Source organism: Ochotona curzoniae, unplaced genomic scaffold (assembly GCF_017591425.1).
Source record: "Ochotona curzoniae isolate NIBS_2020 unplaced genomic scaffold, NIBS_Ocur_1.0 scaffold_4683, whole genome shotgun sequence".
Taxonomy (NCBI): Eukaryota; Metazoa; Chordata; class Mammalia; order Lagomorpha; family Ochotonidae; genus Ochotona; species Ochotona curzoniae.
The window spans coordinates 12,659,550-12,675,307 of record NW_024467121.1 but is presented as its reverse complement, the minus strand read 5'-3'; the positions used below and the strand labels follow the sequence as shown (position 1 = coordinate 12,675,307).

The window sequence follows — 15,758 nt, the reverse complement described above, 5'->3', positions numbered from 1 at the left end:
GCACAAGTAAGAGTGATCAAGCTCACTGAAAGAAGTGTAGACTTCACAAGGGATAGGACGCAGGAATAGGTGCTTTACAATGGGTAAGCGTTTTCATAGATGATGAGTACATGCTGAACAAACACAGGTTTTATTCCCCTCCGCCCCAGTAAAACAATAATGCAAAAATGTATTAATAATGTTTGAAAATTTTTTACTGTTACTTCAAGGAAATAAATCAGAAAATATAAAAAGGCAAACTGAGGTTTTGATACAGAGGAATAAGATCATCAAAGTAGAAGTCTGTGGTGTAAGGACTTTCGTCATGTGGGTGCTTCAGACCAAGCATCAAGAAATTCTGAATACATTCTCTTTTGGTGGGAAAAATGATAAAATGGATAGTATGGAAATTTAGGAAAGATCATGTAGCGTAATTAGTGTTTAGAAATGGTCAGTCTAAGATAATTTTGCTGCTTGTAAAATAAGTCTAGTGTGATTCTCAAAAACTCATTGACAGTTAATTTTGAAGGTAAAGTTCAAGTGTGAAAAAATGCTGAAGAGGAAATTCAAATTCCTATGGCATGCATGGCATATCCACCTAATTTCCTTTAAGATATATCTCCAGAGACATGAAAGATCCATGAAAGAATCAATGAATTGATTCTAGTTTTATTTTGGAATCCTTTATAGTTGCAATCTTGGCTCCACCTATCTTGTGGCTGGTACAAATAAAAAACTGTGGAACATTGTTTTCCATTTGGACACAGGAAGAGGAAGGAAAGTAAGTCAGGTGTGTTGCTGGGTGTGGACGAGGATGAATCCCAAACACAGTCATTATGTGAAGCTGAATGATGGCCACTACATGCCAAGGCTTGGATTTGGTACATCTGCCCCTTCAAAAGTAAGTGAACCCCAGGGAGACCGAGAGAGTGAATGTTAACTGCCCTGGAATGGTTGTCAGCAGACAGGAGCCTTCACTTGATGGACAGTCGGCAGTTTGGGATGATCCATCTGGGTCTCTATTTCTGTCTCTAATTCGTATCTTTCTAGGTCACAGAGTTCTTTTATTCATTAACAGGACAAGTTGTTGACTGTGGGGATTCAGAGGCGAAGAATTATGTGGTTTTATAGTACTATTATTGTTATTTCCTAACATATATGGAATTCTTATCATGAGTATTAGGTACTGTGCAAGCATCATCTCAGTTAATTCCCCAATAATCTCCTGGGTGAATATTGACTCGTTATTTGTTATGTTTCAAAAATGCAAAGCTCAAGCTGCTCTATCTATGCTCTTCTGTTGCCCCAGTCAGAGCCAGTCTGCTCTGTTACAAATTCCTGAAGTTCAAACAGCACAACAGGAAATTATATGTTCAGGTCTGTCTTAAAGTAGAAAACTTTTGCTGAGTGTGTTAGGACCAAAATTATTTTTTCAGAGAATTTTGGTCATCACACATATCATCACATGGAAAAAAACCACAATATCTTAAACCTTAGAAGATTAAACTTAAGAGACATAAACTGACAAGTGGGTCAAAATTTTGTTGCTCATCAAGAACACTAAAAGCTGAATCACAGAATTCACTGTAGTGAAGTTAAAATGTTAAACTCTGTTCATAGTGAGGTAGCAGCAGTTTTAAAAATGCTTCCTTACTTATCCCATAGTAACAGACCAATGTGCTCCACTATGCAATAGACATGCAGTGAAATTTTACATATAATAGCTGTCAGAGCCAGTTTATTTTTCTTTTCTCTTCTTTTTTTTTTTTTAAGGATTCATCTATTTTAACTGGAATTACAGATTTATAGGGAGACACTGAGGCAGGCAGACTGATTTTCCTTTTGTTGGGTCACTTCCCAGATTTCCACAGAGGCTCAAGCTGATCTGAAGTAAGAAGATTTCTCTATGTCCTCTCCCTGGGTGTAAGGGCCCGAGGCTTTGGACCATCCTCCTTTTGCTTTCTCAGGCCACAAGCAGGAAGTTGGATAGGGCATGGAGCAGCTGGACACCAACCAGAATGCATGCTTGAAGGCATGACTACAGTTTGTTTTCAATGGCATGATTATCCCTTATGTACCCAGTGTTGTACCTAGTGTTTATACCAATTGTTAAAGACAGAACAATATCATGAGAATGGAACAAACAGAACCATAATCCCCACTTAGAAGAACAAAATCTTACTAGTGTGTGCTTAAAATCCAGACTGTAAGAGTCACCAGCTAGAATAGAAGCTTCTTTAACACTGTGATCTTGGTTTTTTTTTTCCAAATGTGACTTCAGTCAATTCTTCAATCATTTGCTGAAAGAGAAACATGCTCTGGTGCTTGTGTTGTGAAATTCTTTGTCTCTATATATTTGCTTTCTGGGAAGGATGTAAGCACAGTATTTCAGAATTAGTGGTTAAATTGTAATCATTTGAAATTTGAGGCAAGCCTTGTAAATGTTATTGTGAGATGAGGTACTTAAATCTTGCTGTGTCATTTTTTCCTTCTCAATCCTTCTCAGTTATTTGGTTGTTGATCAAAGGACAGATTCATGAAACCCTTGTGTATGAAAGCAGCATGTTGATTTCAGTCACTTTGCAGGTTGCAATAAACACTAAAATAAATCAGTGTTTGACATGGCTTCATAGGTTAACCCAAACTTATGGGGAGAATAAATAGCATCCCCAAACTGGATTAAGTTGCCTTACGTGCAGAAACTAATCATTACCATTGTAGTGGTGCAAGAAAAGATGTGTTTAATGGAAATCGCAGAGCAGAGTTGGACAAATCCTCATTTCTGAGCTTCCTGAGGAGTTAGGGTAAAGCGTTTATAGATTGAAACTGGGAACAAGAGGTAAGTGTTTCGCTTTTGTCCAAGATCCTGGTTGGTCTGGGTGACCCTCCTTTGTTTTGTCATTAATATATACTACAGGAAATTTTGATGATGGCAAAGCAATTTCCTGTCAGTTTGGGACCAACATGTAGGTAGGTGGCAGTTACTTTTTTCTTTGGGTCTTGAGCTCCTATGGGCTGGAAGAACCCTTGAGACAGGATTTAACAACCTTGAGCTGTTACCTCTAGTGAAAATAAATTAACTCATGACTAAACGACTAGAACTGTTTAGGGCAGGTACTACCATCCCTTTATTGCAGTGAGTTAATTTACCAAATGGTTGGTTTGCTATTTAAAAAGTAGGACAAGAACACTTATCAAGAGAAGCTGGGAGACTACAGGAGTCCGAGCTGATGCTATCTGTCTCCTGCATTAAACTGTACGCAGGCCCAGTTTCAAAAGAGGGTGGGGGGGGGTAGTAACCTTTTGATCTTAATAGTAAGATCAAGGTATTTCAAGTCATATGTGTAATTATTAACTGACAAATCAATTAATCAATTAACAACCATGATTAAGCTCCTAGCTGATACTACCAGTCTATGATGGGAGTTTGTGTAGTAGATTTATTCATTTCTCCATAAAAAAAAATTTGGTGCACACCTGGGCAGCTAGGTAACAGTATTCATTTGAAAAAAAAAATGTCTTATTTGAAATACAGAGGGAGAGATATTCTACTCACTGGTTCACTACCCAAATGACCCCACAGGTGGGTCTCTCTCTGTCAGCCTAGATCCAGGAGCTCGGAAATGCATCTGCGACTCCTATGTTGTTGCCAGAAGCCAATTACTTGGGCCACTATCCACTACTCCTCAGGTGTATCATGGGGAAGCTACATATAAAGAGGAGGTGGGACTGGATTCTAGGCTTTCCCAAATGGGATGTGATTATGTCATTTGGGAGATTAATCTTCTGTGCAATACACTGCCCCAGTGCTCAATATTGTATCATGAAATGCCTGGGGAAGTTCAGAGGTTCAGAAAGGATGAGTTCGGAGTAGCTGGTTGTCCTTGGAAGGCTTTCAGGATAGGCCTAAGCTGAGTTTAAAACAGGCATGATGTCAGAGGAAAAATTATGTGAATCATGGGATTATTACAGTCAAACAGAAGGGGAATGCTGAAGATAGGACAGTTTCCTGCCTGTGCATATGTGAACTTCAGAAGAGTTCCAGTGTTTTCACATATGAACAGAGATTAACTTGAAAGCTCTATTAAAAATAAAATGACATTTAAAAATCATTCAAATATACTAATTATCAAGGTGTCTTCTAGAAGGGTTGCTTTAGAGAAAACCAAAGAAGGACACAAAGGAAATCCTTTAACACCTGTTATTTATCCTGAAAATATGCAGGAATATATAGAGAGAAATCAGAAAGGTTGTTGCCAATATCCAGGCAAATAGTACAACTGATGATGATAGTGAAAAATGAAGGGAGGTTGAGGGATGCATTTTAAAAAATAAATGGAAGGACTTTCTTTCTTTTTTTAAACATGCAGCATTGCACTCACTCTGACCTTCTTAATTTCTGTGAATTTGGCCAGTGTTTTCCCAAGTCAGGACTTTGTTGATGATTAGCATATCTTCCAGTTTGAGGAATGTTTAGTTCTGGCTATTCCATTGGCAGGACCTGCTCTCTGGGTGTATATTAAAACACTCTCTCCAATGTATTTCACTTTACAGCCCTGTGCTGTGGCTTACTCTTTTATAATACATTTTTAGGTGAAAAATGCTCTAGTTGTTTTCTCAGCTGCCTCCTGTATACTTTCCACTTTGGAACAGGTCCTGTAAACTATTCTTTTTGCATCTTTTTGTGATATATTGCCGTTGGTTTCCTTATTTAATTTTTTTCTTTTTAAATACCATCTCTAATCCATATTCTCAGAATACCCACATAGCAGGGAAGATTATGCTTTTGTTCGTGGTTGAATCTGCAATACTTAGTGTGTAATATACAATTAACAGCACAGGAAGTATTCAATAATTGCTTGCTGAGTAAATGTCCACTGAGATGTCTTGTGAAATGAAGGAGACAGAAGAATCATAAATAACTTGAAGAGCTTAGTTTGGTGCAACTTGTGAACGATGTATATTAGGAACTAATTTTCAGTGAGTTTCAACTGCTATGTTCCCTTATAATTTATACTTGATGAGCGAGACTTGATTTTCCAAGTTCTATGGGGAAGCTCATTTCACCAGTTCGTTTCAGACAAGGGGTTACTTTGCAGCTTAGTGTGCATTTCCAAGAACAACCACTAAGGGTAAGTGAGTGGTGTTGGCAGCAACAAAGGGTGAGAATATGCCTGAGGATGTACTCTGCTCCTCTTTGAGTTGGACAGATCACCAACTCTCCTTGTTTCTGCTTTACAGGTTCCCAAAAGTAAGGTTTTTGAGTACACCAAAGTGGCCATTGAGGCTGGTTTCCGTCACATTGATTCAGCACACTTCTATGAAAATGAGGAGGAGATTGGGGCGGCTGTTAGAGAGAAGATTGCTGATGGTACTGTGAAGAGAGAGGACATATTCTACACTACTAAGGTATAGAGACTACAGGATACTGTCATTTCAGTTATGTTATTATGAAAAGAAAATTGTTCTGCATTTGAGTATTTTATTTTTTTACAATTGTGGCAGCATATCATAGAAACAGAAAACACAAAAGTCTTGATTTGGGCCTGTATGGCACAATGGGTTTCAACACCTTTGATTTTGAGGTGCTTACCAAGTTACCACTACTCCAATTTTATGCCCCTTCTTCTGATACACCTTAGGGGCACCAGATGATGACTCAATGATTTGGCTTTACTCATGACTTTTTCTTGGCCTACTCTGGCTGTTCTGGGAATTTGAGCAGTGAACAAATAGATATAATTTCACTGTATTTCTTCCTCCCCATCTCATCCTCTATCATTTTATCTTTTAAATAAAATAGCAAGAAAAGATGATACTTTCATTGTTCTGAAATGTTCCAGCTTTGTTAGTACTAGATTTTCATAATGCACTGCTACTCATAACAGTAATTATTTAATAATAATGTCTGATTTTGGCCTCCAAAAGTGCAATGCAATCAAAAGTCAATTTTTATCCTTTTGTTGGTGTTGTTGCAGCTTTGGACTACATTCCATCGGCCAGAAATGGTTCGACCAGCACTGGAAATGTCATTGAAGAAACTTCAAATGGATTATGTTGATCTTTTCATTATACATATTCCAGCTGCTATGAAGGTAAGCTTTTCATTTTCTGTTGTGTCCTTAATGGGTTTGGTTCATAAATATTTTGCATTATGTTATGTCAGTTTGATATTTAGATAGTCTATGTTCCTTTTGAGAGAGGTAGACTTTAATGATGGAAGTAAAACTGCTAAATGACTTGACTTTCCTAGATAATTGAGTCTCACCACTAAGACTTTTGCAGTCTTAGTATCCACCTTTCAGAAGAATTGAAGTATGGTGACCTTACTGCTTGCACTTCAGGCAGTTGAGTGCAATACCATATGTATTATTTTATTGCAGTTTATTGAATCATTAGCAGTTAGAGTCCTCCAGGATGTTGAATGACCACAAATTCAGAGATGCAGGGAGAAAGTCATACTTCAGAGATTAAACACCACTCCCACTTGTACTTTTTATCTCAAAGTAGAGAGAGGCAATCTGAATGGCCAGGCTTCTTTGGACTTTGCTGATTTGACCTCTTCTCACTTTGGACATTGACTGAGCACCTCTGATACCCTTGCTATGTAAGAGTCAGATTATTATCAACAATGAATTAAACTTCTAATTATTACAGTCCTCCAATCATGACTGTCCATAGGAAATCAATTTAACACAACTGTAGGGAACCTCAGTGTTGTGGACTTTAGTGCTATTTGTGGGTAGAAGATAGATGTAATGGGGTAGCCTAACCTCTACAGTGTCTTAGATGATTTTGATTTTCTTCCCCTCCCTTAGTCATCCCTTACAGACACGTGTATGAACATGTACACTCAAACACACTGCAGTTAATTACAGCTTCCTGAAGGCTGTGTGACAAATGTCCATAGGAATCAGAAAGCCCATTCTGAAAGAAAACCTTTTTCATCCTGTCTTCTTTCTGATTTCCAGCCTGGGAATGAATTTCTACCAAAGGATGCCAAAGGGCATGTTATTGTAGATCCAGTGGACCTCCGTGACACATGGGAGGTATGTATTGACAGTGAAAGGCACCAAAAACAAAGGTAGAAAGTACTACATGGGGACCAGAAAAGATAGTTTTTTGATACACAGCAGATATTTGATCTCAGACAGAACCTGTATTATTTGCTCCTGTCTATAAAATGAGGCAGTTAAACAAGATAACCTCTAAGAATTTTGAATTCTTAATTTTTTTCAAATATTTGTTTTATTTAAAGGACAGAGAGAGCAAGAGACAGAGGAAAAACATATCTATCTGCCTGTCATCCCTTGAAAATGGATAAAATGACTTAGTTCCAGTAAGGCAAAAAATAAGATTCTAGAAATCCATTCAGATTCCCCACATGGGCATCATGGGCACAAGTACTTGGGCAATATTCTGCTGCTTTCCCTGGTGCATTACCTGAAAGCTAGATTTGAAGCAGAGAAGTCACAATTCAAAGCAGTGCTTTAATGCTCCAATATGAAATGGTTATGTCATAACTGATGGCTTAACTTCCTACGCTGAAATGCTGGCCCCAATCTGAACCTGTTTGGATTAACAGACATTTCTTTGTGCAACAAAGAAGTTTGAAACAGTTAGTCCTCCCAAGTGTTCCTATGGAACAAACTTAACAAGAGGCAGAGTTATATCCAAGATAGGATAAGGACGCCTCTAGAGTGAGGGAAAGAGGCAGCCTGACTTACCACAAGGGTGCTCTTAAAAGGAGTGGAATCTGCCCTCATATAGCCCATAACATTTTTTCACATTTTTGGGAAATAGGTGTCAACAAAACCTCTGCTGGCAGAAAATTTAGAGCACATCTTTATGTCTGATTCTTTACCATTGTTAAAATAACTAAAACCTTAACACAAATTAGACTCCATTGAAAGGGCAAGGGTTGTAAAGGGGAATTTTAAAACAATACAAGATTCATTTTCCTTAGTGTGATTGTGATACAATGAGCAGGCAAAAATCTATCTGCCTGCCAGTAAAATGCATTAGGAAATAATAGATTTATGTAATTAAATTGTTGCAGCAAAATTATTATAAATGTTCAAAAATACATACAATTTTTAGAAACTCCTGTGATAAATAAAAAAAAAAACAGAGTACACTAAATGTTTAACTACACATTTCCCACCTCCCCAGGCTCTGGAGAAGTGCAAAGATGCAGGATTAACCAAGTCCATTGGAGTGTCCAATTTCAATCGCAAGCAGCTGGAGCTGATACTGAACAAGCCAGGGCTCAAGTACAAGCCTGTCTGCAACCAGGTGAATATCTCACCCCAGGGTCTTCTCTTATATCTGTTCTTCACATTCATCTTCCTTAATTCATATTTCTTATGTTTGTTGCTTGATATCCATTGCACACATTATCATTCCTTTTATGGCAATAAGAAACACCAGAAAAGGGAAAAATTAGTGGAATGAGGGAAGCATGGCTTCATTACTGAAAATTAAGTCTCAGGTTTGTATGAATCATTCAAATAGGGATAATGAGTTGTCAGTGTTAGAATGGCAATCAGGAAGTTGGTCTGTGCTGGAGAGACAGACTTTTGGGGGCATAACTTTCTGGATAATAAAACAGAAATGGATTAGTATTCCTGGAGAAAGTGATAGGATGAAATGGAAGAAGACAGGAAAGTCTACTGTTGAGGGCCGAAGAAACACAAGCAAGCAGACAGAAGTGTGCACACAGGTAGAGAGAAATGAGAATTGAGGAGATTGTGGTATCAGACTTAGGTATCCATCCTGATGGAAAAAGGTTGGATTTAGTAGCATGCAGTTAGTGGAAAATCTTTCAGAGAGGTTAGAGTGACACGAGAAAAAGCCAAATCAAAACTTACCATAAATGAAAATACTGCCAAAAGAGCATGAGAAACAGACTGAAAAAGTGAGTTTGTTTTCATGAACAATCTTTTTCAAATTCATTTCTATAAGGGGTCTTCAAAAATTCATGAAAAATGTACCCTATAAAATTCTATGATCAATTCATATTTTTTGCATTAAAGTAAATCTAATTTTACTTTTCTAGAAACTTTTGCAAGCATTCTCATATGTACTACTACCACTTGGTTATTTGAAGGGGATATTTTATTAATTGCTCTGAAAATATTGTAGTACATATCTTTAAAACATATGAACATTATGTATACAGTTTTAAACTAGATGTTGTTGTCCAGAATACCATCATCCAGCCTACATTTTTTGCAAGTTTTATTTGTGTCATTAAATATTATGAATGTTAAAACATGACTAATATAACATTTTCACAGATACTCTACTCAAACTAGAGTGGATTCTAGATCCACCTGTTATGATCAGGAGATAGGTCTCTCAAGTCTCTTTTCATCTATAATTTCTCCCTTTTGTTTTCTCCTCCCTTTTTTCAGCTATACTTTTCCTTCTCAAACTTCCATTCCTATGATCTCATTTTTTCCTTCTTTTCTCAAATTCATTTGTGTAATAAATGAAGTTCTTCCTTCTGACAATTTCCCACAATTTTTTTTCACTGAAGAGGTCTGTGCTATTGTTGAGCATTTTCCTTTTGTGCTTCCCATAAATTGAAGATAAATTGAAGAATGAAATACTTGATCACCATCAGTAACTTTTCTTTCATTTAAGATTTACTTACTTATTTAAGAGGCAGAGTTACAGAGATGGAGATACAACGATACGGATATAGAAATAGCCATAGACAGAGACAGAAAGAGAAAAAATGTTCCATCTGCTTGCTCACTCCCCAGATGGAATAGGAACAGCTAAGGCTTGGCTAGGTTGAAGCAAAGATGCTAGAAATTGATTTAAATATCCCACATGGATATGGGGTTCCAAGTGCTTTGGCCATCTTCTGTTGCTCTCTCTTCTGTTGCACATTAGAATGGAGCTGGATTCAAAATGGAACAGCAAGTACTCAAACCAGCTCCCTTTTAGCTTAACTTGCAGCACCACCATGCTGGATAGCATTTTTTTATACACTTAGATTTCCACCATTTGATTACCAGCAGCTTCTTCATGTGAGCTTCTGGTCTCTTTGACAGACTTTATTTTCTTTGTTTTTTAAGAGTATAAGCTTTTCTATGCTGAATTTTTCGATTTCCTGCTGATATCTGATATCAGTCATGAAAGAATTCTGGTTTCTTTTAGTAAAAGCTGACATTTAGAGAAATTAAGTTTGAAAATTAGATATTTTAATGATTTAAGACATTCATAAAAAAAGAATAAGAAGATATTTACTTCATCTTTCTGTCATCTGCTGGGATTTGGAGCTTTTTCAGCAATTGCCTAGGGAGAATGAGCTATTTAAATAATGTAGTACTTATTCCAACATAGTATTAGAAGTAGAGGTGATACTTGAACTTAATGCGCTATGGATGCTACAAGCAGTATCTTAATTGGTGCGTGTAGTTATTGGCTCATGTATTCTTACACCTTTTGGTCTTGACAGGTGGAATGCCATTTTTATTTCAACCAGAGCAAACTCTTGGAGTACTGCAAGTCCAAGGACATTGTTCTTGTTGCTTTCAGTGCCTTGGGATCACAAAGAGATCCGACCTGGTAATGAGAATATGAGAATTAACATATATCAACAGCACTATTAATAATGGAACACTTAAAATAGGTTTTTATACTTCATTATAAAATAGCTAGGACATAAAAAAATAAGCACAACATAGTGTATTGAATTTCCTCTGTACCAAAACCCAGATTCAGTGTCACCTACATTCTCCCACTCTGGATTCACATATATGTTCATCTGTTCCCAACGTTACTCCATATATGTGTGTATGTGTATTTGTGAATACATGTGTATGATTATGTGTGTGTGTATGGAAAAGGGGGAAGAGAGAGAGAGAAAGAGAAAGAAAGAGATCAACATCTAAATGCCCTAAAAACAATGGGGCTATGCCAGGCTAAAGTCAGGAGCCTGAAAGTTCTGGATCATACACATGGGTCACAGGAACCAAAACACTGGGAGCTTTAGTTTCTGCCTTCCTAGTTAAAAAAGCATGAGCCTTCACTTGAAGCAGAGAACCAGAATTGACCCAAAATTTGGAATCGCAGGCATTTCCAGCAGTGGCTTAACTTACTGTGCTTCATCTATCTATCTATCTATCTATCTATCTATCTATCTATCTATCTATCTATCTATCTATCTATCTATGATTCAGAAGAATGTACTGACAGCTAGGGCTTCTATTCATTGATTCACTCCCCAAGTGCTTGAAATTACTCAGACTTGACTATAGCAAAGACAGGAAGTGAGAATTCGGAATCAATCTCTGATGTGGGTGCCTAGGATGCATTATCTGAGCCATCAGTACTTCAGGTTCTGGGATCAGGATTATGACTGAGGCTCAATCTCAAACACTGTGATGTAGAATATGGTGTCTCTACCACTAAGCCAAATGCCTGTCTCCCTCCAAATATGATTTTTAAAAATGAGTTTTAAGTCTGTATCAATCAGCATGCATATATTTTAGATATACAGTTTTGACAGATGGATATACTGCATAACTCATACAGAACTTTATCCCAGAATATTCATTTGTGCTTCTCTTGAGATGATTCCTTCTCATCTCTAGGAAATCACATTATTTTCACCTTATAGCAATTTTGTATATTTTAGTACTTAATATAAAAGAAGTTATTAGTATAAAATTATTTTTTCAGTATTGTGTGAGATTTATGGATATAGTTGCAAGAATCTGTAGTTCATTCCACTTTATGTTGATTGTACATTCTGTTACTAAAATCAATTGTGGTCCTAAAATACTAAGTGGATAATTCTGAAATAAGCAATTTATACATCTCTTGCTTTTATCTTAAAGTATTTATTCATTCTATTTGAAAGGAGAGAAATGGAGAGAAAAAAAGGAAGAGAGAAAGGCTGAGGCCAAGAGGCATGAATAATATCTCAACTATTCACACTGTGGTGACACGCCCAGTAGTCACTTCTTAGTTGTCTTGGTTATCAGATCAAGTGTCTCAGCATTGAGTGCTTGTGTTCAAATCATCCATGGTTGACAGTATATAATGATCTCAAAACACAACTTAATGATGATGTGATTCAGATGTGCCAAAGAGGAGCTGTAAAATGCTTCCACCGAGTGAGAATGTAAAAACACTTGATTCAGTTAAAAAAGGAAGAAAGATATGCTGAAGTTGTTAGGTTCTGTTAAGAATGAATTTTTTATCTGTGAAATTATAATGAAGAAAAAATAAATTTGTGCTAGTTTTGCTCTTGTACCTCAACCTGCAAACGTGTCGTTGACAGTGCATAATAAGTGCTTCTTAAGACAGAAGAGTCATTCAAATTGTGTATGTGTAGATAGGAAATATTATATTATACATAAAATTCTGTATTAACTGTAACTTCAGGTATACGTTGAGGATCTTGAAACTTATACCCCACAGAATATTGACAACACACAGTGGAAAATATCTATATTGATGAAATATTCCAGTATTTGGGCATAAATATTACAAATGTTCACTCACCTACTGATGACCAATTTAATTGCTTTCAGTTACTGCCATTGTAAATGAATCTTATATTTATGAATTTTTTTTAACATTACCATGGGGTACATATTTCTGTGAATTGTCCGAGGGGCATGTGTTACGAGGTGAACACAGTCTTGGTTTTACATCTTACATCTTTAATATTATATCTGTGTATATTTCCACCCTAGGATTGATCAGAATAGTCCATATCTCTTGGAAGACCCAGTCCTGAATGCCATTGCCAAGAAACGTAACCGAACACCAGCTCAGGTTTCTTTACGCTACCTTGTGCAGCGTGGGGTGGTGGTCCTGGCCAAAAGCTTCAATGAGAAGAGAATCAAAGAGAACACCCAGGTAATACTTCTTCAGAGGAATGTGTGAAAATATCATGTCTTTTACAGGAGGGCATGTTCCAAGTCTTACTATACACAAATATCACCTCAGGGTCCTATAAGGGGCATCTTATTGGATGGGAAAAGAGAATGCTGGACTCACAGTCCAAGGTTTTATCACCTTTAAGTTAGGTTGGCAACTAGTGCCTGTATAAATTTCAATGCCTTTTTAAAATGAGACTTTCCAAGTATAGATTCTTCTTCATCTTCTGCACTTGAACTCCTATGTGAACTTTAAGCTCAAGTTGAGAGAGGATTAATTATTAAAGAAACGAAGTGCTCCACTGCACTTGTTCTTTAACCTTCATAGTACTTGGCTTGGCTCATAAGTATTTTTATTAGTTTAAATTTACTTGTTTGTATGGTAGTGTGCTGTTTGGACTTAGAGCTCAATAAAGTGACACCTACTGTGCCATTTTTAATCATCTTTGCCCTGGTAGAGACCATGGCAAGTAGGAAGCTGGATATAACCTTATGGATCAATAGGTAACATTATTTGTCAAATGCTTCCTTATATACATCCAGATCCCTTAGGTCAACCAGTGGTCTTTATTTTATTTTAGCCTATTAAGGATTTTTGAACGTCCTCCCATTTTAACAATACAGGTATATTTTCATTATGATTTTTGTACTTAAAAAGATGCCACTTGGAGCATATTATGTATAATGTATTTACTTAATTCCTATAAGTATAGATGAAGTCAACACATTTCAGAGAAAATCAACAGATATATTTTTGTGAAAATATTTTACAAAATCACTTCAGTTTATTTCATTATATAAACATTGCAAAAAATCATTATATTTTTAGTCAACTCAGTATTGTAAAACATTTTATATGACAACCATGTTTCTTCTGGAGTAATTTTAATGTAGGACCAATGAATAAGTTAATGAGGAGTAGATGGATAGATAATAAGGATGGACAGATGACACAGATAACAGATACATGAGAATAGAGACAGATGATTGACACATGAACATGTGTCATGCTACATTTTACTTCAGGATTCTTCTTATGAAAGGATGTTTGATTTGTTTGTACTTTTATTTCCAAAATGAAACACATATTCACTATGTACCTTTTATGCTTTTCCTTTTACTTAAACACTTTCTAACCTATCATGTAGATAGTTACAGCCTTGAGTTTTCTGTGAAGTTACTTCCTGGATGTAGTAGGGAGTTTGGTCTATTTTTTAAGTAGAAATCTTTCGTTGTTATTAAGGGGTTACACAGACAGTGTAAATAAAAACAAAATTGGATTTCAGGGCAAGATATTTGTTCAAAGGGAAAATTCCTTGAACTAAGATTCTTGTGTCTTTAAGGTCAACAAGAAAGGTATTTAAAATGGGTGAGCAAACATACTGTAAGCACACTGGTTTTGGAAGGTATGAGGTGAGGAAATGGTGTGGTTCAGGAATGGAACAGTATTTTCTCTTGATATCAACAGGCTCTTTTGGAAAGGTTATTATGTATTTTAAGGCTTTGTTTCAGTTCATAGCTGGGTCAAGTAGAAGGGGATAGTAAAGAAGGAAGTGCCTTTAACCATGCCAAGGGTGTGGGCATATGGTCCTTATGTTTGGAAGAAAAATTTGCTTTATTTAGTAAGCCTGGGAATTGATAAATTGTATGTCTCAAGATACAAGTAACAGAACTTGGGCATAAGTTCTCAAGCTGAATTTATCTGAAAGGTGATAAAGATGAAAATGCTTCTCTTAATGTAATTATTCTCACCAGCCTCTAAGGAACACTCTCACATATCCAAGTGGAAGGAAGCTTCCATGGAAAAATATCAAAATGGTTCTTCCGTCTCTTTCAGATTTTCGAGTTTGAATTGACTGCAGAGGACATGAAAGAATTGGATGGCCTCCACAAAAGTTTCCGATATTCTAGGTTTCTATTGTAAGTGACCCCTATTGTTTATTTCACAGGATATCCTGTGTTGCACAAATGTTCAAATGGGAATAATTCCCTTTTCATGCAAAGCAGTCCTGGCTTGGGGATAGATATGAAGAAGGAACTTCCCTGTAGATTTCAGAGGAGAAATAGGTTCTATGACTTAACCTCTGAGCTAGCAGAGTTGTTTAAACTCAAGTATTGTTGTGAATCTGTTTTTTAGGTACTATCTATTCTAGAGGCTCTATGTTCAGGGACCACTTACTCATTAGACACAGATGTACAGATCTTGCTTGGGTAGAAGTGAGAACATGTGAATTCTGTTTTTTGTCTATTCTAGACACATCTTTTGAAATATTCTCTTTTTTAGTATGAAGACAGAGTTAATAATAAATTATTATTCCTTATTCTCTTTCAGTTGCATTACTCATCCTGAATATCCATTTGCTGATGAATACTGACCATGAATTATGGAACATGAGTACCAGAATATTTTCTTTCTTGATGCTGTGCACAGAAGATTTTGTTTTGGTAGATATGACTAGGAAAACAGTGTCTGTATTCTCTGGTGGATGACCTTGTCACACTATGAAGTAATCAATATTTTAATACAAGGGTGTTTGTTTTCTCTAAGTAATAAAGTAATGCCCAAAATTGTAGAAAGTTTTGAAAACAAAAATGAAAGTACAGACAATAAAAGTAAACAGTAATCTCCTTAAAAATATTTAAGTTTTGGGCTTGGTATGATAGCTCAATGGCTAAGTCCTCACCTTGCAGGTACCCGGGATTGCATATGGGCACTGGTTCATGTCCCAGCTGCTCTACTTTCAGTCTGGCTTCCTGTCTGTGGCCTAGGAAAACAACAGAGGATGGCCCAAAACCTTGGGACCCTGCACCCACGCGGAGTTCCCAGAGAAGTACCTACATCCTGGCTTTGGATTGCCTCAGCTCTGGCTATTG

At 36.7% G+C, this 15,758-nt stretch overlaps 1 protein-coding gene across 2 annotated transcripts; it reads left to right on the top strand.

Moving 5' to 3' along the window:
- The first annotated feature begins 744 nt into the window (after positions 1-744).
- LOC121148047 (aldo-keto reductase family 1 member C15-like) lies at positions 745-15,527 on the top strand. Of its 2 annotated transcripts, none has more exons than XM_040968031.1 (9): positions 745-880; positions 5,221-5,388; positions 5,958-6,074; positions 6,951-7,028; positions 8,152-8,274; positions 10,451-10,560; positions 12,699-12,864; positions 14,722-14,779; positions 15,180-15,527. In XM_040968031.1, exons 1-9 carry the CDS (start codon positions 794-796, stop codon positions 15,257-15,259), a joined length of 987 nt encoding a protein of 328 aa, XP_040823965.1. In that variant the 5' UTR covers positions 745-793; the 3' UTR covers positions 15,260-15,527. The 2 variants fall into 2 exon arrangements, with proteins under 2 accessions (XP_040823965.1, XP_040823964.1); XM_040968030.1 differs by having other exon boundaries at positions 14,722-14,804; positions 15,217-15,527.
- The last annotated feature ends 231 nt before the right edge of the window (positions 15,528-15,758 follow it).

Bases quoted from the DNA above. Each gene is read 5' to 3' on its own strand.
- LOC121148047 (XM_040968031.1), top strand. From the start codon at position 794: ATGAATCCCAAACACAGTCATTATGTGAAGCTGAATGATGGCCACTAC. The intron at 881-5,220 runs GTAAGTGAACCC...TCTGCTTTACAG, and splicing joins GTACATCTGCCCCTTCAAAA to GTTCCCAAAAGTAAGGTTTT. The intron at 5,389-5,957 runs GTATAGAGACTA...GTGTTGTTGCAG, and splicing joins ACATATTCTACACTACTAAG to CTTTGGACTACATTCCATCG.